The 27,586-nt window shown below is 45.9% G+C and overlaps 1 protein-coding gene across 3 annotated transcripts; it reads left to right on the top strand.

The window, feature by feature from the left end:
• Positions 1-53: 53 nt before the first annotated feature.
• wdr62 (WD repeat domain 62) lies at positions 54-27,586 on the top strand. 3 transcript variants are annotated; one of them, XM_048264317.1, is made up of 32 exons: positions 54-676; positions 1,496-1,587; positions 1,709-1,771; positions 2,196-2,253; positions 3,271-3,441; positions 3,888-4,025; positions 4,147-4,329; positions 4,848-5,008; positions 5,503-5,692; positions 6,206-6,376; positions 6,965-7,128; positions 8,095-8,186; positions 8,533-8,658; positions 9,010-9,080; positions 9,792-9,913; positions 10,177-10,252; positions 15,066-15,177; positions 15,345-15,408; positions 15,673-15,795; positions 16,866-16,990; positions 17,335-17,396; positions 17,603-17,929; positions 19,647-19,804; positions 20,443-20,555; positions 20,935-21,060; positions 22,298-22,412; positions 22,762-22,882; positions 23,190-23,265; positions 24,163-24,297; positions 24,726-25,628; positions 25,740-25,834; positions 26,393-27,586. In XM_048264317.1, the coding sequence occupies exons 1-32, from the start codon at positions 536-538 to the stop codon at positions 26,630-26,632; spliced, it is 4,914 nt and encodes a 1,637-aa protein (XP_048120274.1). In that variant the 5' UTR covers positions 54-535; the 3' UTR covers positions 26,633-27,586. The 3 variants fall into 3 exon arrangements, with proteins under 3 accessions (XP_048120274.1, XP_048120273.1, XP_048120276.1); XM_048264316.1 differs by having other exon boundaries at positions 55-676; positions 20,932-21,060; XM_048264319.1 differs by lacking the exon at positions 24,163-24,297 and having other exon boundaries at positions 55-676; positions 20,932-21,060.

The raw sequence follows: 27,586 nt of genomic DNA, 5'->3' as shown, positions 1-27,586 counted from the left end.
TTCTGTAATTATGCAGAAATCACGCAATCACAGAGGGCGGTGTATGTTTGAAAATGTGTGCCGCTTGCTGACGGCCGAACTTTCGTCTACCCGTCCCTTGACTTGCCGTAGTTTCCCGACGAGTTTTAAGGATAAGGAAAAAATCGGACGCTGTTGAAAGTTATTTTCGCACCAACGTAACACAATTATCGGCAGATCCAACTGCATATTTAGTTTCCGGAGCTCACAATTTCGATATCGTTTCCTGTTGAGCTACCACGTCTACTGAAGAGTTTCCAGTTGCGAATTTCAGTTGGACGATTGTTTTGTGTTGAAGGCAACTGGAATCAAGCTATCTTTCGGCAGTCAAACCCGCTAGCGTCAGATATCCATAACAGTTAATGATTTTAAACCGTTAGCAAATGCTAACCTCTCTTTCCTCGCACGAAACAATACGTTGTCCTGAAGAAGTGCGAGTGTGTGAGGACATTGGCCACTATCGTTGGACCAACTAGACATTTCGAACTTTAGTCTTGTTTGTGTCCGCACAGAAACCATGGCGGAAACATCGCAGTTTGGGGGAGGCAGTTTTACCTGCACAGTGAAAAAGGCAAACAGTCTCAACGCGGCATCAAGTAACGTTACAAATTTGAGACGGAAAGTCCGCCAGTCTCACAGAAGAAATATACATAATCGGGTATGTAACTTCATTTTTTTTTTGTAAAAACGCTGACTAAACTACTTCAAAGCCAGAACAAGGAGATGGAAGTGACACTAGAGTGTACTTCCCGACATTTTTTAAAGCTATGTTCACGTGGTTCAAGTAATTTTGCATGCAAAAGAACATGCATCTCACAATTGTGTTAATGAACACTGTGCCCATTGAATTTAGGCCGGTGTTAGCCGCAAATTAGTCATAACGTTTGGTTTGTTTGGCCTTGTAAAATCCATTGCTTCTTCATTCTGTATTTACAGTCAGAACAAAATTTGTTATCCAGCTGGTGTCTGTTACCTGTTGGCTAATCCATTATTTAGGACAAAGAGTCTACGAAAACAAATAAGTCATAAATAAGCATCGAAAGACCACGATGCCTCAATTTTTTTTTTTTTCCTTGCTTGTTTAGGCCTAGGCCAGCCTCTTCGATTTTGCTTGACATTGTAACCTCTCCGACCCTGCCAGGCTTGTTAGATGACAGGGGCCTAATACGACCTGAATTTGCAAAAAGGACGCACATAAGTAGTTTTGAGCCGCAGGTGGGTCACAGATGGGTTTCCCGTCCAACACGGAGCTCAGATTTCCTGTGTATTTCTGGCGCAGCTTTTGCTGCACCTGCTTGTTGCTTCTTCACTGTTGAGGATGCCGGGCGGTCTCCGAATTGTCCGTGTAAACCGAGATATTACAATAAGCAAGGGTGAATGAGGCGAGCGTCAAACAAAACCAACAAGGCAGAATGATAAGACTTAATGTGGAGCATTTGTGTAGAGCAGCCTTGCTAAGTGTGACTTGTCATTTTAGGTGGTCCTGGAGAAAGTCCTCGGCATCACTACATCTAGCAGTAGCGGTTTGGCCTGCGATCCCAACACTGGTCTGGTCGCCTATCCAGCAGGGTAATAACACCTCTCTGCCTAACTTCAGCTTTGCAGAAGAAGTTGAAGCTGCTTTTGAGACTGCATGAAAACGATTACTGGTATGCTAAACACGTTTGATTTTATCTTATCTAAATCACAGATGCGTTGTAGTTATCCTGCATCCAAAGAAGAATAAGCAGAGTCACATTCTCAATACATCCAGGTATGTGTGCATGTCTCAATCCACAGGTCTAATGGTTACTTATGTAATTCTATGGTTGCCACCTTTGCTCTTTTTTAAGACCTATTCATTAAAAAGTAACTGCAGCACTATGAATGATGCTAGTCCAATCAGCCTCTTTCCCAGGATCCTGTAAACACACGTTTACACTCATGGGTTTTGAAAATAAATAGCTGCCAGCTGTACCAGGTCATAGGGAAGGTTATCTTGGCAGCCATCGTAAGGAATTCACTGCCTATTACTTCTTGTCACACAAAGAGTAATATTAAGATTCTCCCAGGCTTTTTGCATGTGGGGGCTATATTTTGAAATGTCCACAAAATGAGTGAGTGCCATGCTTTTTTTTTATTCAGATGCCAGATTACAGCCTTTAATATTAAGGTTTGTGTGTGTGTGTGTTACCCAGGAAAACCTTCTCTGCCTTGGCCTTTTCTCAGGATGGAAAATATCTGGTCACCGGTGAGGTAAGCACTTGGAATCATTCCTAAATCTGCAGAAAGGGGGAGGTAAGTGTCTTTTAAAAAAGAGAAGCCCCACATGCATGTTCTTCCTCGAGTTTCTACAGGAGGGGAGACGAGTGTTTCTCAGTGATTGATTGTCTGAGGTCAACATGTACGCACGTCTTCAAACACGAGCCGTGTGGGTGATGGCGACCCGAGTGAGTTACGGGAGGATAAGTGCTCTCCCTCTCCCTCTCTCTCTCTCTCTCTCTCTCTCTCTCTCTCTCTCTCTCTCTCTCTCTCTCTCTCTCTCTCTCTCTCTCTCTCTCTCTCCCTCTCCCTCTCCCTCTCCCTCTCCCTCTCCCTCTCTCTCCCTGAACAGCCGCGGGTCGCAGTTGTGGCCCAGGGCGCTAGGCTACCAGTTGTTGTTGTGTTCTGATGTGGTCTGCAGACGTTGCCATGGCGAGGAGGGTTGGTGGAGGGGGAAGTTGTTGTACCAACGTGCAGCTCTTTAAAACCACACACACGCAGTGTGGCCTATGAGACAGATATATTTGTTGCCATGCTGGTGTTGTATGACAAGCGACATGCATGGTCCCCCTTCTAATCCCTTTACGTAATCTCGTCTCAGAGTACGACAAGTGTAAAGCCTCTTAAATTGAGTTTGTAAACACATGTACTTGTGTGCTCTGCTCATGGGTGGACTGAGCCTGGAATGAGTCTCCGGGATACCCTCCCCCACTCTCCCTCTCTCCTGCCTTGGTCGTCTGCAGAAGTAAACAAAGTGTTGCTTTGCAGCAGGGCTGATGTGCAGAAATAAGCAGGTGATGTGTCAGACTTAACTTCCTGACCTACATACTGGCTGCCAACAGAGTGTTGCCAACAAGGGACTGTGTTGACTTCAGGATTGTGTTTGTGTGTTTGTAGGTGTGGCCGGCCTCATATGACTCAGTCAAAAACGTCCTGCCCTGACACGTTCCTTAACTGCCCCCCCCCATCTCTGTTCTTATTTTGAGAATCCTCTCTCTGTCTCTCTCTCAGAGTGGGCACATGCCGTGTGTGCGCGTGTGGGACGTGGCAGAGCGTGCACAGGTGGCGGAGGTCCAGTGCCACAAGTATGGTGTGGCCTGCGTGGCCTTCTCTGCCAACGGCAGCTACATCGTCTCCGTGGGATACCAGCACGACCAGACCGTCAACGTGTGGGAGTGGAGGGTGAGTGGTGGATATACGTGTCACATGACATTTGCCCAGCCTATCAGGGAGAACTATTGGCGTGGATGAATGGAGTATGTGTAATTCCCAATTTATTTTAATCTGCATGCATCGTTTTGACCTGAGATCTGTTAAAAAAAAAAAAAAAATTGTTCTAACAAAATTAATTGGATGATTTAAAAAGCAGGCAAAAAAGAGAGATGGTGTGTAATTGTATAACTGTGAAAGAATGAGTGGTTAGTTAGCCTGACCTCAATATCCTGCAGGAGTGACTACCTGTATTCTTTGTTCTTATCCTGTGAGTGCTTCTGAGTTATCATGTGAGTGCTTCTGAAGTCATTGTAATCTTCTGTATTGATCAGTGTCCTAAGAGTGTCTGAGGAGTGTTTACTGAAGTCTCGTAAGGTTGCATAATATCACCTGTGTGTCTTGTCTGTCGTCTGCAGAAGGGGACTGTTATTGCATCAAACAAGGTTTCCAGTAGAGTGCTGTCTGTCTCCTTCTCCGAGGACAACAGCTACTTTGTCACCGCCGGCAACAGACATGTCAAATTCTGGTACCTGGACGCTTCCAAAGAGAGACGGGTACTATGCCAAAATGCGCCTCAATTTCAATTTATTCCAGCCCATGCTATTGGCCTCAGATAATGTCACTCAAGTGCTCTAGGCCAAACTCACTCGGTAGGTGTCCTGCGCCCACCCCTAGGTGAACAGCACGGTGCCCCTGATTGGCCGCTCAGGCTTGCTGGGAGAGCAGCGAAACAGCACGTTCTGCGGCCTGACATGCGGCCGCGGTGCCATGGCGGGCAGTGCCTACTGCATCACCCACACAGGCCTGCTGTGCCTGTTCAACAGCAAGAGGCAGCTGGAGGCGTGGGTTGACCTCAAGGTAGGTTGGTTCACCACCACAAAGGTCAGCACCTGCAGGTTTAACCAGAGCAGGTATAGGATTGGCAGGCTTGGCACACCAACAGGTTTAACTTCAGCAGGTTTATCACCCGTAGGTTTATCACCAAGCTCTCCTCTGCCACAGAACTTTATTCAGCTTGTTCCAAATGTATCTTTCTGGCTGACAACAGAGCATGTTTTGTTTGTTTGGTTGTTGTTGTTTTTAAAACTGGGATTTAGGGATTAAAAATGATGACATGCTTATTGTTCTTCAATTGTTGTCTGATTGTGACCCAGATCAGGCTGTAATCTAGGTGGGGTGGAAGACTGGTGGAAGATTGTCATCAGGTTTTTTGTTAGTGTTAGTCATAGAATGGTTAAAGATAATATTCTCCAAATGTCAGAGAATATTATCTTTACTCTCACTGTCAGCAACTATTATCTCAACTCCCACTGTCCAGAAATGATTGCTAACTGGGTGTTTACCTCTCTCTCACACACACACACACACACACACAGACCTCTTCGGCACGGTGTCTGTCTGTGAGTGAGAACTATGTGTTCTGCGGCTGTGCTGACGGGATGGTGAGAGTGTTCCGCCCTCAAGACCTGCACTTCATCACCACCTTGCACCGCCCACACAGACTCGGAGTGGACATCTCACAGGGCGTCCAGCCAGGGTAAGAAACACACACACACCCTGTAGAGTGGACATCTCACAGGGCGTCCAGCCAGGGTAAGAACACACACTGACGCAGAGTGGACTTTTTCACAGGGCGTTCAGCAAAGATGAGTGAGACTGCGTTTGTGGCCACATGTGGATTCGTACACTGACAATCCAAACACACAAACCCTTTCTGCAAGTGGATGTCACATGAGCCTACAGGCTGCTTCAGCACACAGACATGTGCACTAGCCAAGAGCCAGAACTTGTGATTTGTAAAATGACCTCAGTGAGTTTATTGGATGACTCATAGCTATTTTGGGCTCTGTGGTTCTCTATCTTATTTTGTTTTTATGGAACAATTTAACTGATTGTGTTTTTAAATCTGGCAGTAAGGACGGGTCCTCTTTCTCTTGCACTCAGATGCCCTCCGACTTTGTGTGTCTAAATAATTTTGTTTAACTTCTTATAGGTTGTTGACAGTTTTCATTTTGCCACCCCCCTCTCCAGGCACTTGTTCACCACAGACCTCAGCGCAGAGTACCCAGACACGCTGGCCTTGACTTATGACCCTGTCGCTCGGCACCTGACCTGTGTGTATAACGACCACAGCGTGTACGTGTGGGACGTGCACGACATCAGGAACGTGGGGAAGGTGTACTCGGCCCTCTACCACAGCGGCTGCGTGTGGAGTGTGGAGGTGAGTTCTGCTCCAGATCTGGATGGGGAATAGCCTGGAAATCCAGACCCAAATCTAGAAAGATTTAGGGTCTGGCAATGAGTAATGAAAATGGCCCAACTTGAGGGGCGGCACCAAGCATGCATTTGAAAATGTCACTGCACACAAGTGGACCAATGTTTACGGACTGATTCCGAACTCAGCATTTCACAGCGTTGTCGTCATCTGTTTAGCTCACCTCTGGTGATTGGTGCAGCTTGGCTCCAACAGCATGGGTAATGAGCATCATTACTGATTGCCAGAGTGACTCGCTGAGCAAATTCAAATTGTGCTCTTGCAAGAACTCTGGATTTCCAAGGTAGATGAGGAATAGAATTGGGAAAGAATTTTTAGTACCATGTTCCCCTGCCTTGGGATTTATGAAGAAGTTTGGAACCCTCCTATTTGAAAGTGGTAGTGCCATAGTATTATTATTGAAGTTCTGAAATTCCATAATGTCTAACAAAATGGAATTTTGTGTGTGTGTGTGCACAGACGTACCCTGAGGTGGAAGCCCCACATGCAGCCTGTCTGCCCCCCAGCTCCTTCCTCACCTGCTCGTCTGATAACACCATCCGCCTGTGGCACCTCGACCCCCAGCAGGGTTCCACACAGACCCAGGGCTCGGGCCTGCTCACCAGCCTGCACCGCAACCTCTATAGTCAGGTAAGAGAGGGAGGGAGAGAAATATAAATATCATACACACACACCCACACACAAACCAACCTCTACAACCATGTAAGACACACACACTAACCTGTGCTGCAACCTTCTGAAGCAGCACTAGACTAGCTATATTAGCCACACGTCTACATACACACGTTTTCAGTGTCACCGGTATGTAGGCATGAAATACACACACACACACACACACACACACACTCTGGCATCCATGTCTCAACACGTTTGATCCATAAAAAGTTAGATGCCCTCCAGTGTGCCTGTGTGTGGAATAGTCAAGGACCCGTCCTGCTTCACTGGGAGAATAAGCGCCCAGCTGTCAGCGAGCTGACGTGATTGATGACGACAGCAGATCTGAGAGTATGGCATGCCTGGGAGTTATTTATCTGCTCTTGTGTGCTTCCTTGTTAGGACATGCAGTATATTGCACTTGGCCACACACACACACATACACATGCTGGTGTAATACGTTCTGTAGGTGGTTTTGGGTCAGGTGTCTGCTAAAATTAGCAATAATGACATTTTTGATGCAATGTAAATGCATGCAATGCAATTTTGTGTGTGTGTGGTCAGGACCTGATGAGGATCGTGTATGTGGGGGAGGACACCCAGCATCTGCAGTCGGAGGGGGAGCGGGCTGAAGGGGGCTCTCTGGACGGGAAGTCCGGGATAAGGGTTCTGGGCATCAGTCCAGACGGCCAGCACCTCGCTGCTGGAGACCGTAATGGCAGCCTGCGGTGAGGGGGGACGCGCGCAGCCGCGCACACACGCACACACACACACACACACTAGGTTGGGGACCAAACACTGTTCCTTTACCAGTACTGACCGAATTAGGTCTGTATTACCGAGCATTGGTTCACGTGAAATCGAACGGTGCCAAATTTCGGTACTTTCATGTGCATCAGGAGCAGAGTGCACCAGCTGAGCTCATGAGTGCAACGTTATGTCTGTCTCAAAAGCGAAAGTTATTATGGCGAACTTAATATGCACCATTTAATCAATTTAACCACCATTTAAGTTCAAATTCACGTTGGCATGGTATGTTTTATTTGTCAAAGAATAACCAAACGACCAAACTCATTTAAACTAGCCTACTACGCACGCCTGTTAGAGACCGACTGAAACTAAGTAACTAAAACAAACATAGAACTGGGAAGCAGGGGATAATAACCTACTCTTAAATTGCATTAAAACGCATACAAAAGGGGATGAATTGCCTTTTTCATGAACATGGCCTTATCACATAACCCTAATGAAGTAATCATTTGTTCTATGTTTGAGTCTGTTTAAATAAATTCACTATCCACTGTTTATATGTTTGTATGTGTTAAAAAAAACAAAACAAAAAAACATTCTCAATGTATGAATTGAGTTTTTTGCAACTTTTACAAACAAGGTGTTACGGATTCAGTAAGGTTAAGGAACCGGAAAAAGTACCGCTGAATACCGACACCGAACCTCAGGCACCGGCACCGGTAACGATATTGGTTAAAATGTGATGGGTACCCAACCCAACACTCACACTCACACTCAATTATATTTCACTAGTATTATTGACACACTTCTGTTCTTTACAGCAACTGTTTTTCCTTACAAATGTTTTGTGGTGTGGTCATGCAAGCACCCTCTGAAGTTTTGTGAACCTGGTTTCCTCTGCCTGTTCACACACTAGCTGAAGTGTCAGCCTTATCTCTCCCCAGGATCTTTGAGCTGCAGTTTCTAGACGAGATCGCCAAGATTGTGGCCCATGACTCCGAGGTGCTGTGTCTGGAGTTCTCTCCCATGGAAACTGGTATGTGTCCACTGGCCTCTTCAGAGCCCTGTTTTTGTGATGCCACTGACCAATGACGGATTGCCAAATTGTAATCCCCCTGTCATGTGAAGTGGACAGACCTAATAACTATAGCATAACACTAAACAGATTTGCTTTAAATATTTTAAATGTCTTTTTAAATCTTATGTATGTCAGGTTTTCTTACCCTTGTTCTGCTGTTTATTGATAAACCTATTTGATGGGTAAACCTGTGAGTGTGACCTGACCATGCCATGTATAAAGGTTTTAAACAATTTCACTGTTTGTCAGTGAATGAGGTCAGCTTGTACTCATGTGAGTGTGTCTGTGCGTGTGTGTGTATCAGGTCTTCGTCTGCTCGCATCGGCCAGTCGTGACCGTCTCATCCACATCTTCAACGTGGAGAACAATTACAACCTGGAGCAGACTGTCTACGACCACTCTGCCTCCATCACTGCCATTAAGTTTTCAGGTGTGTGTGTGTGTGTGTGTGTGTGTGTGTGTGTGTGTGTGTGTGTGTGTGTGTGTGTGTGTGTGTGTGTGTGTGTGTGTGTGTGTGTGTGTGTGTGTGTGTGTGTGTGTGTGTGTCCCTCCCTTCTACTTTCCCCTTCATCTCTGTCATATACAAAGGGAGTAAAAGTGGAAGACTGAAAATGCATCCATTGTCCAAAACCTCCATATTCCCCTTGAGGCCATGACCTTACTCCTGATTGGTCACAGTGTAGCTGAAAACAGCCCATATTCTTTCACCTCTGTCAGTTCCTGTATGATCTGAGGCTTTAGTAACACAAGACTTCCTTTTACTGTGTGTGTGTGTGTGTAGGTGACCGTTCAGATGTGAACATGGTGAGCTGTGGGGCTGATAAGAGCATCTATTTTCGCACAGCCGAGCAGGTAGGTGTGTGTGGTGCTGGTGAAAAGAAGTGAGCTACTAGGATTATAGCAGATTAGACGTCCCAGCAGTGGATCCAGTCATTTAAACGTTTAAACAAGTTGGAATTTTTGGAGCTTTAATAAAATGAATGGCGGCAGAAGTCACTGAATAGGCATCGTTATCGCCAATTTACATGAAAGTGTACAGGTTTAGGTATTTTTAGTGAGTGTTGAGCTCCCTCTAGAGTCGTGATGTGTTTTATATGTTACTCTGCTATTGTAAATAGCAAACTTCTCGCGACTTATCCCGCCCTGTACACAATGCAAATGCTTTTTTTGTGGAGGTGAAAGTTTTGCCTGTTGTTAATCCATCTCCAAAGAGCTATATCTATTGACAAGGTAATGTTTCATGATTCTCGCGAGGTTTGGCAAGGCGCCACTCTTGGAAGTTGCATGGCTGGTTTTCTCGGTAGGGACTCGCTACGTCTATGCTGTATAGCTATGCTAGGTGAACGATTTGCCTATTACAAGTTCGTTTACTATCAAATTGGCTTCATAAAGGTGAAAACCTTGTATTGTGTGCCTTTAACCAAATACATCCCCTAACCTTAATCATAAATAGTTAACAGAACTGATCAGAGAGTTTGTTGATAATCTGAGTGTCTGTAGTCGTTGGGCGGACTATCCAGGTGAAGGGTGACCCAAGTTTGGTTGTGTGCTCCTGGCCTGCAGACAGCAGAGGGCCTGTCCTTTTCCCGGTCGCACTACGTGGCAGAGAAAACCACCCTCTACGACATGGACCTAGACGCCACAGGCGGTCAGGCAGCCATCGCCTGCCAGGACCGCAACGTCAGGTGTGTGTGTGTGTGTGTGTGTGACTCTTACTCTTCAGCTCAAATGATTAGGATTGTGAAGGTGGATGGATTGATTGGTTGTATCTGAAATGTTAAGGTAGACTGTTCGATTGATTGGTTGTATCTGAAATGTTAAGGTAGACTGTTCGATTGATTGGTTGTATCTGAAATGTTTAGGTAAACTGTTTGATTGATCAAAGTTTTGTCAGACAGCCCACTCGGTGAAGGAACATGTTTGTGTTGTATCTGTGTCCTGTGTTCAGAGTATACAACATCAAGAGTGGCAAAATGATGAGGTGCTTCAAGGGCTCCCTTAGTGAAGAAGGCACTCTGCTGAAGGTAAGCTGTGTGTGTTAAGAGTGCAATGTTCCCTCTAAGCTGCGTGCGCGCAAACCAGTCGAAGTGGCCGCGCAATAGATTTTTCAGACTGCACAAACAATTTTTTTTCAGGGATTAAAAATCTGAGCCTCAAAGGCGATATAGGCTAGGTAATAAACATTTAAAATACTGACATGTCTGACAACTAAGCCGGATGTAAGTTAGAATGTTTACATACAAAGTATAATTTAGGCTACTCTAGGCAGGCCCTGCTCCAGTTATGTAGTAGGCTACCATGGCGAGCAGATGCTACAGAAAAATGTCTGCCTAACGTTTAAACATGAGTGGTGAAATACTCCAATCTGACACAAAAGATGGTCCAGGTAGGAAAAAACTTTCAGACATATTTATGAAAGGAGTGGCGTGATCTGCAAATTCTGCTCGGAGGCAAAAGCGAAAGGAGAGTTCGTTTGTGTGAAAATTTGGTCTGAGTGGAAGCTTGATTACCTAAAGCGTTATCTGACACATAAAGTCCATGTAGAGGTATTGAAAACATGAAGACTTAGACATGGGAACTCTATCGATCAAATTCTCCCCGAAACTAATGAAGCCCGAGAGAGACTAATTCAGAGTGATTAATCGACAATGTGATGCTAGCAATTAAAAGAGAATTCTGGTGTGATATTGACCTAAAGTGTGTTGAAACATGATGCCGAGTGTGAACGTATGTCTCTCATAGCCCACTCCAAAATCTGGCGCTAGTTAGCCGATGCTACCAACAGCTTTTTCAATGGTGGTGCTTCGGCATTGGGCTAGCCATGCAAATAAATCACTGTTTTACACCATTTACGAGGCTCAATGGATCTCCACACTTCATTGGTAGACTTCCGAGGGCCCTGACATTTAAAACGAGACATTGAGAACTTTGAAAAAGCACTGGTAGTTTACTTACAAGACGATTTATACAGACAGTATCTTCAATGGTGTAGCGTTTGCAGCCATCTTGAATTTAGTCAATGATAAGTCGAAATGACGAAGTAAGAATGAACAGGTATGATAAGGGATCAGATTCCAAAAATAATTCAGTGGAAAATGCATGGATTCCAGTTTCTCCCAGTAGTAACTTTTTCAAAGTTCTCAATGTCTCGTTTTAAATGTCAGGGCCCTCGGAAGTCTACCAATGAAGTGCGGAGATACATTGAGCCTCGTAAATGGTGTAAAACAGTGATTTATTTGCATGGTTAGTCTCGAAGTCAAGCACCACCATTGAAAAAGCTGTTGGTAGCATCGGGCTAACTAGCCAGATTTTGAGTGCAGGGGACAAGCCGAGATGGGCTATGAGACATACGTTCACACTCGGTATCATGTTTCAACATACTTTAGGTCAATATCACACCGGAATTCTCCTTTAACACCAACATGTCCATGTTATCAGTTCAAGATACACGATCATATGGCAAGATGCTTGTGCTTTACATTACGTTTCGGAAGCAAACTGATTTCAGTTACAAGACAGTTTTTTCTGGAATCATTCAGCTTTCAGGATGCCCTGCAGAAAACATCCTTAATGCCATTACCAAGTTCTACGCCTTGAATTTCCCCTTGGGGATCAATAAAGTATCCATCTATCTATCTACGCAGACCATGTGCTAAACATTAACAAAATGGTAATGTTTACTTCAGATGGTGCTTAAAGGTTGTATCAGCAAAACTCTCCTAAACACGCATCTTGTCTGTTATTGGTTGGAACAGTTTATTTTGGCTTTGAGTGGTTGCTGGTAGCAATTGTTTTTGTGTAGGCCTACAGATCTTGGAGCCTAGGCTGCCTACAGAGACATGTTTTTTTGACGGCCTGCTTATGGTAGGCAGCTAGCGGATTGTTAGGAAAGATTTAGATGAATTTTGATAATTTATGTTTGGGCCTTTTTTGTGCTTGAAATCGCTGATACAACCTTTAATGTTAAGCAGACTTAAAGGAGTGGCTGCTTTACTGAAGCGTCACCTACCGCACCTGACAAGATGAGCCACATAGCCAGATAGGCCTATCTCCCTCAGTGAAATACAAAAATGACATGTTTTGTAGCCTAGTTTGTTGCAAACCACTCCAGTTATAAAATTGTTTATATAGGCTACCTTTAGGAAAAATGACACCATGTCAATTTAATAGGCCTATAGTTATTGCTAAGCACTGGCATTAGCCAGTTAGCATTTGTGTAATATACACTACTCAAAAAAATTAAAGGAACACTTTGAAAAAACATCAGATCTCAATGGGGAAAAAAACTCATGCTGGATATATATACTGATATGGACTGTATGTAATGTGTACTTGGTAAAGGATGGCACATTATTTTTTGGTAATGAAAATTATCAACCTACAGAGGGCTGAATTCAAAGACCCCCACGAAAATCAATGAAAAAAGTGAAAAATGATGCGACAAGTTTGTCCATTTTGCCTAAATTTCATTGCAGCAACTCAAAATGGTACTCAGTAGTTCGTATGGACCCCACATGCTGGACAATGAGACGGCGGATGGTGTCCTGGGGGTCTGCTCCCAGATGTGGACACGACCATCATTGAGCTCCTTGACCGTCTGTGGTGCAACCTGCCGGTGTTGGATGGACCAAAACACAATGTCCAAGAGGTGTTCTACTGGGTTTAAGTCAGGGGAGTGTGGGGGACAGTCAATGGTATCAATGCCTTCATCCTCCAGGAACTGCCTGCACACTCTCGCCACATGTGGCCGGCCATTGTTGTGCACCAGGGGGAACACCAGGGGCCTCTGCACCAGTACAGGGTCAGACAATGGGTCTGAAGATTCATCCCGATACCTAAGAGCAGTGAGGGTGCCGTTGTTTTGCCCATAGAGGTCTCTGTGTCCCTCCAAGGATATGCCTCCACAGACCATTACTGTCCCACCACCAAATCGGTCATGCTGAATCATGCAGCATAACATTCTCCACAACATCTCCAGACCCTTTCACGTCTGTCACGTGTTCAGGGTGAACCTGCTCTCATCTGTGAAAAGCACAGGGCGCTAATGGCGGACCTGCCAATTTTGTATTCTATGGCAATTGAGCTTCACAGTGCTGGGCAGGGAGCACAGGTCCCTCTAGAGGCCATCGGGCCCTCAGGCCACCCTCGTGAAGTCTGTTTCTGATCGTGTGGTCAGAGATATTCACACCAGCGGCCTGCTGGAGGTCATTTTGTAGGGCTCTGGCAGGGCTCCTACTGTTCCTCCTTGCACAAAGGAGCAGATACTGGCCCTGCTGCTGGGTAAAGGATCTTCTACCACACTGCCCAGCTCTCTTAAAGCAACTCCTTTTGAGACTGCGCTGGGAGACACAGAAGTCCTGGCAATGGAACGTATTGGTGTGCCATTCTGGAGGAGTTGGACTACCTGTGCAACCTTTGTAGGCTCCAGGTACTGGCTTATGCTACCAGTAATGACACTGACCCTACCCAAATGTGAAACTTGTGAAAAATCATTCAAGAAGGATAAAAATTGCCACCACCTGTAAAACCATTCCTGTTTTGGGGGTCGTCTCATTGTTGCCCCTCTAGTGCACCTGTTGTTAACTTTGACGCCAAAGCAGGTGAAACTGATTCACAACCCCCTCTGTTACGTAACTGGCCAGACCAATAGCTTACAAATTTGATAACCTTGATGCTATACTCCTATGAGAAAGTATTCCCTTATTTATTTTGAGCTGTATGTGTGTTGTGTGTGTGTGTGTGTGTGTGTGTGTGTGTGTGTGTGTGTGTGTGTGTGTGTGTGTGTGTGTGTGTGTGCCACACACACACACACAATATAACCGCTCTAAACCTTACTGAAGTTCAATCAAAGATCCTTTAAGTTCAACTAAACTGACCAGTAAAACACCATCATTAAAATGTCCAACCATTATAAATGATATTGAATAAATATCAACCTTTTTTAGACATATTGATGCATTAGCTGTCATCTCTTTGAATTCCCTATGGCTAACGCAGGTTCGTGGTCGTTTTCGGCAGGTCGCATGGTTGCGAATTGCTCACAGTGCTGAAATGTGTGCTCAGAAAACAAAATATTTGCTCAGTGCTGAAAAAAAAAATAGAAGGAACATTGGTTAGGTGCCTTTTATATTTGAACTAATATTGCTACCAGTACTTGGTGTGTTCCATAATGGTACACAACTGTACTCTTATTTTTTTTAGTATATTTTTTGGGGCTTTTTATGCCTTTTAATGAGATATGACAGGAAGCGAGAGGAAGAGTCAGGGTAGGATCCGGAAAGGACCACGGGTCGGGAATTGAACTCGGGTCGCCGGCGTACAGTGCAGGTGCCCCAGCCAGTCGCGCCATGGCCGGGGCCTTTTCAGTACTTTACTTTGTCTGAATCTGTAACACTAGCCAGCAGCTCTTGACCAGTGAAATTGGTAGAGCTACCAAGTTCAAAAACAATTTTATATTTGGAAAGACATGCGGAACAACAGACACTGTGCTTCTTTAAAAAGAAAAACAAAACTGGGAAGAGTGCAAGACATAGTGGCCAAACATGTATTGCACCTGTAGTGGTTTAGTCTCTCCCAGATTCCTTCTCCTCCTTTAGCTTACTGAAATTTGGCACTGGCTGCTTTAACATGAAGCGAATCCTTGGTGTACTGACTTAATGTGGTCAGTGCAATTAAAGTTTTTGGTAAGAGTTTGGTACCCAGCCTGTGTGTGTGAGTAGTTCTATTTTTTTCTGTCTACTTTGGCTTGTGTACCCTCACTGTTGGTGTGGTCCCACTGATCTCTAGAGCACTGGTGCTGATGGTGTCCATAGAAACCGTATCTCCCTCCCTCCACAGGTCCAGATGGATCCTTCTGGAGTCTACCTGGCCACCAGCTGCTCTGACAAGAACATCAGCATCTTTGACTATGAGTCTGGAGAGTGTGTGGCCAGCCTGTTTGGGCACTCTGGTATGCCCCTCTTTTCGTGTGTGTGTGTGTGTGTGTCCTCCCACACCAACAGGGGCTTTTTCAACACTGTCTACTCCTGAAGAATCAGTAGAGATGGGCAAGTAAACAAATCATTTCTTTCTTTCTCATTCATTCATTCATTCATTCATTTATTCGTTCTCTCTCAGAAATCGTGACGGGCATGAGGTTCAGCCAGGACTGCAGGTACCTCATCACGGTATCTGGTGACAGGTGAGGGAGACTGCATGACTCAAATTCTTTGGTTTACATTCCCTCCCTCTTCATAATGTAATCCAATACACGTCTGCAATGCACGTCAGAATGCAATCAATACATGTTTCCAATACACTTCAGAATGTAATCCAGTACACTAATCAATCAGTGGCATCACTGGATCAACTGGACATAAACTGTGCGTGATTTGTGTGTATGTGAAAGCCAATGGAAGTCTGACCGTAACATTTGATAAATGTGTTTTTTTGTGTGTGTGTTTAGCTGTGTGTTTCTGTGGCGCTTGGACTCTCAGATGACCAACTCCATGAGGAAGAGGCTGGCGGAGAAAAGGGAGAGGGCAGGCCTTCGGAACGCCAGTGCTGCCAGTCAACAGCATATGCTCCGGTCAGACACAGACAGCAATGTGTTTTTCTCCCAGTATCAGTTGATCTGTGGCAGGCCCTTCGTTTAGTCTCCTTGTGTTTGTATATCCAGATTAAGCGCATCCTGCCGGGACACAGTGTTTAGATTGAGCTAAACGAACAGGGCCCCTTGAACTTGAACCCCTATTAGGGTTTTTGTTTTTTTTGACCAGTCATTTTGTAGAAGAGTCATGCTTTCCATCTTTTAGTCATCTGGACTTTGCTGATTTTTCTATGTCAGGGGTTTTCAACTGATTGTGAACCAGGGACCACCATTCTGACTAATTACGCAACCCCAGGACCACCACTGAATAAAAATACTGATTCCCACATTGCAACGACACTACTGAATCCATGGTCAGGGACCACCAGCAATGTCCTCACGGACCACTGGTTGAAAACCCCTGTTCTATGTGATGTCTGTGATTTGGAACTAGTAGAATGTGCTCATACTTGGATAGCTTTCAAGGGGTGGAGGAGAGGGGTAAACAGACATGCCCAGTGAGTCCATGCTTGAGGCCATCGTTAAGCTGCTTCAACGCAGTACTGCAGAATGCTTAGCACCATTTAAAAAAAGAAAGACAAAAAAAAAGTGTTTACTGCAGATCACCCAACTGATCCCCCGCCACTGAACAGTTTTGCTAGCAAATGAGCTGAATGGGAGAAAGGGGAATAATTAGTTTCACAGTCTGCTTAGTTTCCTCCTCTGCAGATTTTCAAGTGGCTGGTTCATGTAAAAAAAAAAAAAGTATTATACCTTGTTTTACATTTGTAGTTAGAGCAATTAATAAAATTAATTGATCAATTGTCAATTATTACTTCCAACAATTACGAAAAAACATTATCAATCTATACAGATTATTTTTTCTTTTTCCAATTCAATTCACTGTTCATTTTTAAAATTTAGAAAATGGATGTTTCCAAAATCATTGATTAATCATGTTAAATAATTGGGAGTTTGCTCTTAAAGACTGGGCTTTTTATTCTTGTGTGATATACTGGATGGACGAATACAGGTGGTCAAGAGAGGTGTGTGTGTGTGTGTGTGTGTAGGAGGGAGACCTACATCACTGTGCCAGCAGTGCCGGATATAGCCCAGGAGAAGGGTGAGGAAGAGGATGATACGGCCTTGTGTGAAGAAGAGCCACGCACCCCAGCTAGGGTTGACACAAATCCGGGTGAGTGCAGGGAAAACGCTCTAACGAGACGCCTATCAGGCCACAGATAGGCCTTTTCCACCAGCAGAGAGCCAGCTCTGTTCTGGTACACCTTCCAGATGTTGAATCGTTCGGAGCATTTCGATCAAAGATAAATCGGTTTGGAACCGGAAAGTTGGTTTGGATCTGGAACCAAAAAGTAGTCCGTTCTCCAAGATCAATGGAAATCAGCCCGGAGGGTTTTGCATAATCCTGCTTAGAGATCGACAAATGGCACCTATATAACAACCTTGGTGGGGGTCATTATTTAGCTGCAGTGTTAGTGATTTTTATTGAACTGTTGGCCATCACTGCTTGTGTTCCAGAGGTTGCTGACCCGCTGCTGCTGCAGACCAATGGCAGATTACCCATGTGGGCTCGCAAACTGGTGAGAAAACACTCCTGCAAATATGGGAAAGTAATCAAACGTGTGAACAAGCTTGAACACTCCTCAACCCTCTATTGCCTCTCTCTCTCGCTCGCTCGCTCGAGGATTTTGCACATATTAATTGATTGCCATTTTGTCATTCCTTTGTTGTAGTAAAGTATCATTTAAAATCTCTGCCAACCTCTCCCTCCTCTGCTGTCCCCAAGGCTGCAGTGAGCTCTGCTGGTGCGCCAGGCCCTGCTGCTTCTGCTGGCACCACCGCTGCTGCCGCCGTCGCCCCCTCTGCATTGGGCCCCTACCAGCCACGGGGCCGCTGGGCCGAGCAGTCGGACCCCCAGGCCATCCGCTCTCTCCTGGAGACGCGCAGCCTGCAGCTGGCCCTCACGCCCAGCCCCCAGAGAGCCGACGGGGGAGGAGACGCCGAGGAGGAGGCCGACGACTCCCACTTCCACCCCCAGAGCCTGGACAGCCTCATGGACGAGGAGGAGGAGGAGGAAGAGGAGGAGCCAGAGGAGGAGGACGAGAATGAGAAGGTGGGTTAGAGTGCTGATGTGGCTGTGTGTGTTTGTTGCATGATGAAATATTAGTTTTTGAGGGTCTGTGATTGGATGTGTCTCTGTGTACATGACTGTGTGTTCGTGTTCGTGTGAGACTTTGTAGTAAGATGCATTCGAAGATTTTTCAGACCTGTTCAAGTTGTCCACATTTTATGCTTATGCTTCAGACTAGGGCTGTACGATATATCGTTTTAGCATCCGTCATTGCGATGTGTGCATGTTCAGGGGTCACATTGATGACTTAAATTCAAATTGCAAATCATGCTACAGCTTTTGCAGCTGAAGAAAAATTAATCAAATGAATCGTTTGTCATTTTCCATGACGACGATAGAATTAACGAGCCATACTCTGGAAGACCACTGTATTCTTGCCAACAGTTAATAAGTTAGGTTAGGTAGGATAGGTTAATCAGACCTATCGCAATATATGGTAGAAAAATATCACAATATATGTTCTTTTTTTTCCAATACTGTGCAGCCCTACTTCAGACTTCTCTTTTTAGAAAAAAAAAAAAAAAAAAAAAACACTGAACTCTTTGGAGTGTGTTGAATCCATTATATGGTGATACTGAAAACTTGAATAGGTCTGAACATTTGTAAGGGGTCTAACAACTTTCCAAATGGACTCTATTTTACGTTTTGATGTTTTGGTCTATTGGTCATCACTCCTTTCCTTCCTTCCTTTTTTATTAGGGGGAAAAAAGCATCTTCCTGTGACTCCTTACTGAGTCTACCTCTGAGCGTTATTATGTTCCGTGTGTCCACCGTTAGTCACTTCCCTCGCCCTCCCGACTCCCACCAGGACTCACTGACCGCTGCTGTTTCAGCTTCATTTAACCCTTAAAGGTGTAGGTTTTTGAACATTCTAAGTTCCACAACAATTGAAGGTTCTAAAATTCTATGTTGAATTCAATGAACCCAGATATTCTTTAGAACGTTCATTTCCCAACATTCCCGTCACACCGGTGTGACGGTACTCCTTTAAGGGTTAAATCCCCCACACTTGGTCCCATGAGTCTGATTTGGGTGACTCACTTTATACACACACAGCACAACTTCACTCACGAGCGCTCTCTCTGTCACATGCTGCACAGGGTGTGTGTGTCAGAGGGATGATCTCAGAATCTGAATGGTATAAACTTAAAGGGGAACTGGCACTGAATTTTGGCAAAGGAGGAGGGGGGGAGCAGGATGGGATGTCCCTGCCACTGCAGTGCAAGAAGTCTGGATAGGAAGGCTGAACAAGAGTTAAAGTGTGTGTGTGTGTGTGTGTGTGAGGGAGGGGTGTGTGTGTGTGTGTGGCTGGCTCGTGTGTGTGTGTGTGGTAGCGCTTGCCAGCTAGCGAGAGGAGAAACTGAGAGGATGGATGAAGGGCAAAGCCCCCTCTTTCTCTTTCTCTTTCTCTCTGTCTCCCTCTGTCTTTGGGCTCTACTGCAGCAAAGCGGCGGCGAGTCAGCACCTCTATCCCTGCCAGCCAGTCTGGCGCCTGCGGCCACAGGTGAACGTGGTGCATCTTTACGCTTGTAGCCACGGAAACAAGATCTGCCGCACTCTCTCTCTCTGTCTGTCTGTCTGTCTGTCTGTCTGTCTGTCTGTCTGTCTGTCTGTCTGGGTATCCTGGGACTGGATACTACAGGTTACCAGAGAGGTGGGGGGAAACTACATTTTCACACGTGTGTGTGTGTTGGTGCAGAGCTCAAGCGGTCACTTTGAGGCGGGTTTTCCAAGACCTGGCTACCTGCCACTGCCGGCTGCGGGGGATCTGTTTGGCCCTGGACGCGACTCTCTGGACAGGAACGACTACATCCTGTACCCGGCCAACAGCACAGCACTGTCAACAGGGGGAGACGGGTAAGATGGGCAGTCACTCACTCACTCACTCACTCACTCACTCACTCACTCACACACACCTCGCATCCTCTTTGTACGCACATGCGCATATGTACTTGCATACACACTCATTCACTTTCATTCTCTCTCTCTCTCATTCATTCATTCATTGTCATTGTCTCTTTCTCTTTCTCTCCCTCATTCTCAGAGGCAGACATCCCGGGTTCAGAAAGTAAAAGTCCTGCCAAGTATTTGATCCAACCATTTAGTAAACCAGCTCATCCTAATTAGCAGCCAGGTAGATCAGATAATTAGTGATATCACCTGTGTTAAGTGCACAAGTAGAAAGAATATATGGCAGGACTTTCTTTCTGGAACTGGAATGTCCAACTCTGCTCATTCTCGCTCTCTCATAACCACCTGCACCACGTCAGCGTGTTGTCCACTGCTGCATGGACACGCTGTCAGCACACACACAGTTATGGCGTAATCAATATGCAATCAGACTGAGTGTCTGTGTACTGCAGCATGCGTTTCCTAGTGTCTCAAGCACCAGTATTTGTAAAGGAGGGAAACCATGAATTGTATACTGTGCCTCATTGTATGTGACCCATATGCAGTAGACTATAACGTGTGTGTGTGTGTGTCTCTTTCCTCAGGGACTTTGACGTGAAAGCTTTATGTGAGGTGGGAGAGGAGCTTAGTCCAGACAGTGCCTGTTGCGTGGGCTCAACGGAGAGCCGGGGGTCCAATCAGGAGCCAGCGATGGATCGTGAGTCCTCCTCACGCAACAATGTCTCACCTTAGCGCCATCTCCACCTAAAGAGCATAGGTTAAAGTGAATGTAGTCCTAAGACGTTAGTTTGTTCTATTTTGTAACGCTCAAGAGACATGTGGTGACCACCACAAACTGTCTTGATCAACCTTCAGATTTGGTAATTGTCAACAACTTGGGTAGAAGTAGCATCACTTTCTGCAGTGACCTGTCCACCTATGTGTCTAAACAGTGTGTGTGTTTTTTTTTTTTTTTTTTTTTTTTTTTTTAATTCTCTGCTTATGTCTCTGTTCTCTTAATCATTCCCAATATCTTCTCTCCTCTACATCTTCCTCCTCCTCTTCTTCCTCCTCTTCCTCTTCCTCATCCACAGCAGACACAGACTCCCTGAGCCAGGTGAGCTCCACGGGCAGCTCCGGCGTGGAGGAAGAGGAGGAGGAAGAGCCAGAGACACTCTTGCGCCAGCATTTTGACACACTGGCCAACAGCCTGTCCAGCGATGGTGAGCTTACACCACTGCCGCCTCCTCCCGAGACCTCCTAATCTCTTCACTTTGCGCATAGTGGATTGTCACCACCCTCAAGTAATGGTAGAAGGAACAGTCCTCAGGGCAACCAAGGTCTATGGAATTTCTGGGATATCGGTCTATTCCAGACATGGAAAGTCGGCCAAGTCATGGAATTTGGTTGTAGCAAAGTATTATTTGGAATGAAAACCAACAAAATTTTGAATGTTAACATGCTTCTTGTAATACTGTAGCTGGTTTTTGAATGCTCGGTCCGTTAAAGGTCATTGGGAAAGTCAGGGGATTTCGCTTGGTGAGGGAACCCTGAGCGCTCAGTGTTTCCCACAGAATTAAATTCCATTTGTGGTGGTTGGTTTGCAGAATTAACTTGAATATAACAGTTTTTAACAAATTAGCACAGCGTGGTTATGATGCTAACCAGATTTAAAGGTGCCATGTGTAATGTCCGCCAAAAAATCAATTCATACTCCACATTCCATAAAAGATGGGGGCAGTATACCTCCAGAAAGTGAGTTGGTCTACCGTAGAGTAACAACCGAGACACGTGTATTGCAGTTTGGCTGGTGGTTATGTTGCCCGTGACACCGCCTCCCATGGCGAAACTGGTATTATGACACCTGTCGGGCTGTGGCTAGTAATTTAGCATGCTAATTCAGGTTGATATCTCTGCAGCACTATGCCTTGTCATTTTTTAAATGACAACATCGCCCTAATTTCTTCTCATTCTTTTGATGTGTGTAGCTCATTTTTTGGATATTTATACCTCAATTCTTACACATGGCACCTTTTAAGCACAATTTAGTACAACCTGGGAAAGTTGTGTGGTGGTCAATGTTGATATTGTGGTGCGCTGCCACAAATAAGTCAATGTATGGGAAACACTGGCCCTAGTACACAGTGCATTTTCATCAACGTTCAGAAATCATCATGAACACAGAAGTAGACACATGTACACAAGAATTCGCAATGAAAGCCTCTAGCTGTGATGCGTCAATGTGTTCGCCATACTGGGTGATATTCTTCAGGGTGTATATGACGCCGTTTGTGTCCATCAGTATCCCTGCTTACTCATTTATCAGTCAGCTGAGGTCAGTGAGTCAAATACGCCTTTATGAATATACCCTTCTGCAAACTTGGTATGGGTGATGGTTGGCATCTCTTTTGACTTTGTGCCTCAATGTGTGTGTGTGTGTCTGTCTGTGTGCCCCTAAAGCTGAGAAGTTTGACACAGACCCTCGCAGTCTGCAGCCGGCATCTGACAGCAACTTCCTCAACCCGCGTCTGAGCATCTCCACACGTTTCCTGTCTCGCTTCCAGAACCGCCTGCGGTCAGTCTGACACGCACACACGCACACACACCCACCCCGCAGCTGCACATGTTCATCTTTAGCATTAGAAATGGATTCCCTACGCTACAATGGATGGCACAAATTTCTGTCAGAATTTTACTGTAGTCCACGTCTCATATGTCCATAAATATGAAGACTGAAAGAAGTTTTTATCACCAAACTTAACCTTGATAACAGACACAGACCGCTCTTTGACCATGTGAAATAAGCACCATATCTTTGGTGAAATAAGCACCATATTTAACATCAGAATTGATTGTGTAACTTTTCCGCTTGCACACAAACCCTCACTGACAATGTTCACCCGTCTTCTCTCTGCCCTTCTCAGAGGCGTAGGCTGTGGTGCGTCTGCCCCCCGGCCTGCTGCACTGCCCCCCAGCATCACCGAGGAGGCCTCTCCTGGAAGCAGCCCCACTGCCCCATCTGCCCCTACTCACCCCATCCCCCAGGTAAGAGCAGCTCACTTGGACCCTGGTCACTGATTTACTTGCCACTAGGTGGTGCTGTGCTAGAGACAGTGTGTGTGTGTGTGTGTGTGGTTTTCAATGTGGAGGCATTCATTGGCCTTCAGCAGGGATTAGGGTGCTAAGGGGCTGTCAATAAAGGCCATTTTAACACATTTGGACTGGGACAAACAATGTACAATGCAAATTTCCTCTTAAGATTTTACAACTACAGGCAAAAATGGTTCCTTTAAATGGCATCTTATGCCAAGTTGCATGCAAGTTAAAGTTTGTCTTTGTTGGCTGTGCTCAGGTCTCTATGAAGATTCAGCAGGCTGGTGAGAGTGCTGTTGAGCCTCCCACGCTGGCTGAGGAGGGCAAGAGCCGAGGTGAGTCATGGCTTCATTTGTCTGTCTGTCTCTGTGTCTATCTGTCTGTCTCTCTCTCTGTCTGTGTCTCTCTGTCTGTCTCTGTCTCTGTTACTTGTGATCACTACCCATAGTAACCTTCTTGTCTGAGGTGAAGTAGGCTTGGTCTGACTCACTTCAGGCAACAGTTGGCTTTTGTGGGCGGTGTTGTTTTTCTCTTCAGTTCAGAGAGAACATACACCTCACCTTGAACGGTACGTCAAAATAGAAGGTCTCGGTATGTGTCTGTGACTGTATTTCTCAGGATGTGGTTGTTGTCATCAAGGTGGTAAGAATATGGTTAGCCTGTTACTCTGAGACTCAGAACTTCCTGGGTATAGTTACAGCTGACAGAGGCACTGCTCCTACTGTATAGCAACAACAACTAAACTCTGAAGTCTCACTGGTTGACTTAAAGATTTCATGTTGAGGTCCGACACCGTTAAGGTTGTTGTCTTTGGTCGATATTTAGTGTTGTCATTGACCCCCCCTTTAGACTTAAATGTTTTAAAATGTGTCTTGGGAAATTGGATCACAAATGGACCAAGCACCAAATTCAAATGTAAACGACCACCAAGACCTGTTATTACTCCCAGATTGTCATCTCCCCCAGCTCAATATGCTGGACTTGGCCAAAACGGGTATGTTTGGATAATCAGGACTGCTGCTTATGAGTCTAATCGAGTGCAGTATGCCTTTAATTCCCCTGACTTTAATCGGGTTTCCCTGGAGTAGGCATTAACTGCATATCTAGGGTTGGGGAGCGGTTGAGAACCGCTGCCGCTGCTGGATGGGTCTCGGTTCCTGTTTCTTCGCTGGCTTAGTTGTGTGTTAACACTGGTTTTAACTGTTTGAAATTGAATGCCGCTGGCTGTGAAGCTGAAGCTGTGAAGTTGGTGAAGTCTCGGCCCCCGGTGCCCAGGAAGCAGCACTCGGCACCCAACCTACGGCGCCCGCGGCCTCTGCAGAGTCGCCACAGCATAGCTGGCATTGGGTGGACTAGCACCCTGGGAGGTGTGTGTGTGTGTGTGTGTGTGTGTTTGTGTTTGTGCGCACAGGCAACTGGGGTTTTCATGGTGCTGCACAATATGATCAAATCAGGGGACACTGGTTTTGGGTCTTTCTTTCTTTCTTTCTTTCTTTCTTTCTTTCTTTCTTTCTCATGCACCTTTGTGTTGAGTTTTTATGTGATTGGTTTGCACCCTGTTCATAATTTCCCATTCACAGTTCCTCTTAGGGTGAGGGTTAAGTGGCTGGTCTATTGTGTCTATTTACCAGTGGGGTCCGGGGAAGTGTTGTGGGTGCCATCCACCATGCAGATTGACCAATCAGGCATGAGCAGTGACAACCAATCATCCAATCTGATAGGGCACAGTCACGTCTACTATCTTCTCCTTTCTTCTCCGAGTTGTTTGCAAAACATGTCTTTTCTACCCCTGCAGAGGTAACAGACAAGGCCCTGTTCTCCCAGTCCAACATTGAGAATGTGGCCACCACACCGGGGCAGAACCCAGGCAGCGGCCCGTCTCCCAAACCCAGCCACCTGGCGCCGGAGAAGGACGCGGGACTACGCTCCTCTCAGAGCTACATGAGCACCACCACCAGCTTCCGTGCCAAGGTGTCCCGCTCTGGCAATCCGGCAGAGGCCCCCGGCAGGACCCCCCTAACGGAGGAGCCCATCCCGCCAGCCAAAGCCTCGGGCCCCAGGGCTCCTTCCTTCCAGGACCTGAGTGTGGAGCACGGGGACTTTAAGGAGAACCTGCCCCCTACCTCTCTTCCTCCTCCTCTTGCATCCTCTTTGACCATCGCTGCCTTCACCTCTGAGACCGGGTCAGCCAGCCTCCCCTCCACGCCGATGGCCTCCACCGGAACATCGTCCTCTTTGGGCCAGTTGCCTGGCAACCACAGCGCCCGGGCAGCACTCCGGTTGGACCTGTCGGGCTCCGACTGCTGCCCCTCCCTGGGCCGCCCGTCTCCCGCCGCTTCCATGAAGAGCCGGCGGCGGATGGCTCCGGAGGGCGCGCCGCGGCAGTCTGCGCTGGTCACGCCGACCGAGATGCGGTCACTGGGACAGGAGGGCAGGAAGCGCATCAGCAACATCGAGGATGGCATGACCCCCCGTGGTGCCCTCGGCTCCAGAGCCTCCACCACTCTCCCCTCTGCCACCTGTCGCTCCCCAGAGCCCTCTCAGGCCAGAGCTGCCGAGAGGCACCCAAGACCAGACCCCCAGGCCCAGCTGCAGCAGCAGGCCATCTCCCGGCCCTCCGGTCCAGCAGCATCTCCCACTGTGGATAACCTGTCTTTCCAGGACTGCCCAGCATTGTGCTCCAGTCCAGTGGACTCAGGTGAGGGGCATAGTTGGGGGAATAAGCAAATTATCTTTGAGTTGCATTGCATTGTAAGCTGAAGACTATTAATCTGGTGGCTCCGTCTTCTTCCCCCTCTTGTGCTTCTAGCTGATTCAGTGGAGTCTGTGAACTTGCAGACGTGCAACCAGATAGTGAACGAGCTGAGACACACCATGAAGAGAGCTGTGAGTCTGTACAGCAAGGTGAGCACCAGCACAAGGCTTTCATCCTCACCCCTCAGTGCCCAGTCAACTCATGCATGTGAAATGCACTGTGTGGTGTTAACTTGAGTGTCAGAACTAGGGGGGAGGGGAGGGGGGGGAGCAGTTGACTTATACATTCTGATTAACCTTTACAGATGTAGAAACTATATCTGAGGAAAGGTTTCCTTCCAGAGGTGCAAATTCTCCTCAGGGTGTTTAGTTCTCAATATTGATCAATCAGGAAACTAGAAACCAAGAAATTGGACTCTGCATGTGGTTTATTTTGTACCCCAACTTTAAAGGGAACGTTGCACTTCAACAATGATGGACATTGACAAGAAATATTAACATTACTTATGTAAAACTGCTGTAGGTAAACTTTTAAGTGGAGCGATAAATCTAACTTTTGATGAATAACGCTGTCTGTGTATGTTTGTGTAAAGATGTACGTTTTGTAAATGTGTTCACATTTCTACTGCAACACAGTAATTAATTTCCCTCTGCTCTGGGATAAATGAAGTAAATATCTATATCTTCCTATGCCCCCCACCTCCACAGCTCTGTTCCCACAACGAGCTTCCTGACCAGCAGGCCCAGATGCTGTCTGTTCTCCAGGACGCCTTTGCTGGGGTGCGGAGCGAGCTGGACTCGGTCTTCACCCCCTCGTCTCCTCCTCTACCTCCGCTCCCGGAGGACTCCCCCGGTCGCCAGCTGAGGGACCAGCGTGCCGTGGCTCTGCTCGAGCGCTACTCCGAGCTGCTGCTCCAGATGGCCGAGAAGAAAATGGACGCCAACTGAACTCCTATACTACCTGTCCCAGTTTCACATATTCCCTCCCATTACCGTCTGACATAATTGAGCTTCAAACCGCACTCGCCTTTCGCATTTTCATTGTGTTGGAGAGTATAGGAGGCGAACACATCTGGGACTTCTTCTTTTTTACTGTGAACACTTTACAGCCACCAGCCACCTTTTACTATTTGTTTTATGTACCTTTTTAAAAACACATTGTTGACTGAACGTGAAGATTTGTGTAATTTTTGTATGTCCATTTGTGGCCAAGGTAAAAAAAAAAGGTACTCTTTTTATACACCAAATTTTACAATTTTAGCATAATGGTCCTGCCATATTTCACCTTTTTATAGTTGATTTTTACACTTAAGGAATGCAAGTTTGAATCAGCTGATGCAACATACATCAATCACAGGAAAGCCAAAGTCCTTTTTATGTTAAATAAGTGTAGCTGAAGCGGAGAGGATTTGTTTTCCAATCAATGCTGGTCAGCATGTTTTGTCCCATCATATGTACTGTTTCTACTTTCGATCAAATGGTTAGTTACCCAAAGTTTGTTAGGACCTTAGAAAGGCCTTGTTTTTCCTTGCATTTCTCCCAATCGTCTGGTATATTTAATAGACATCATATCAAAGTACCTTAGGTACCAAAGTACCGCGATTTGGTCACAGGGCATGCTGATGCACAGAAATTGTGAAATTTTGACTTTAACTCTGGACTTTAAGTGTTTTGTTTTCTTTGTTAAAACTATAGTATTATGTCACATGCCAATGTTCATTTTCGCCTGTAAAATTAATGGTGGATGTGCAATCCTCTGATATATTTGTTTGTCACCTTTTGTTTGTTTTCATCTGTAAAAATGCTATGTAAATATGTTCTGTAATATTTAGACCCTTCTTTCATTACATTTTAAAATGTGTTTTAATCTGATAATAAATTTTCATACCTTTCTAAAGAAAA

This window comes from Alosa alosa, chromosome 15 (genome assembly GCF_017589495.1).
Source record: "Alosa alosa isolate M-15738 ecotype Scorff River chromosome 15, AALO_Geno_1.1, whole genome shotgun sequence".
In the NCBI taxonomy this organism is placed as follows: domain Eukaryota; kingdom Metazoa; phylum Chordata; class Actinopteri; order Clupeiformes; family Clupeidae; genus Alosa; species Alosa alosa.
Note: the sequence above shows the minus strand (reverse complement) of the source record. Positions and strands in the feature narration are given on the sequence as shown.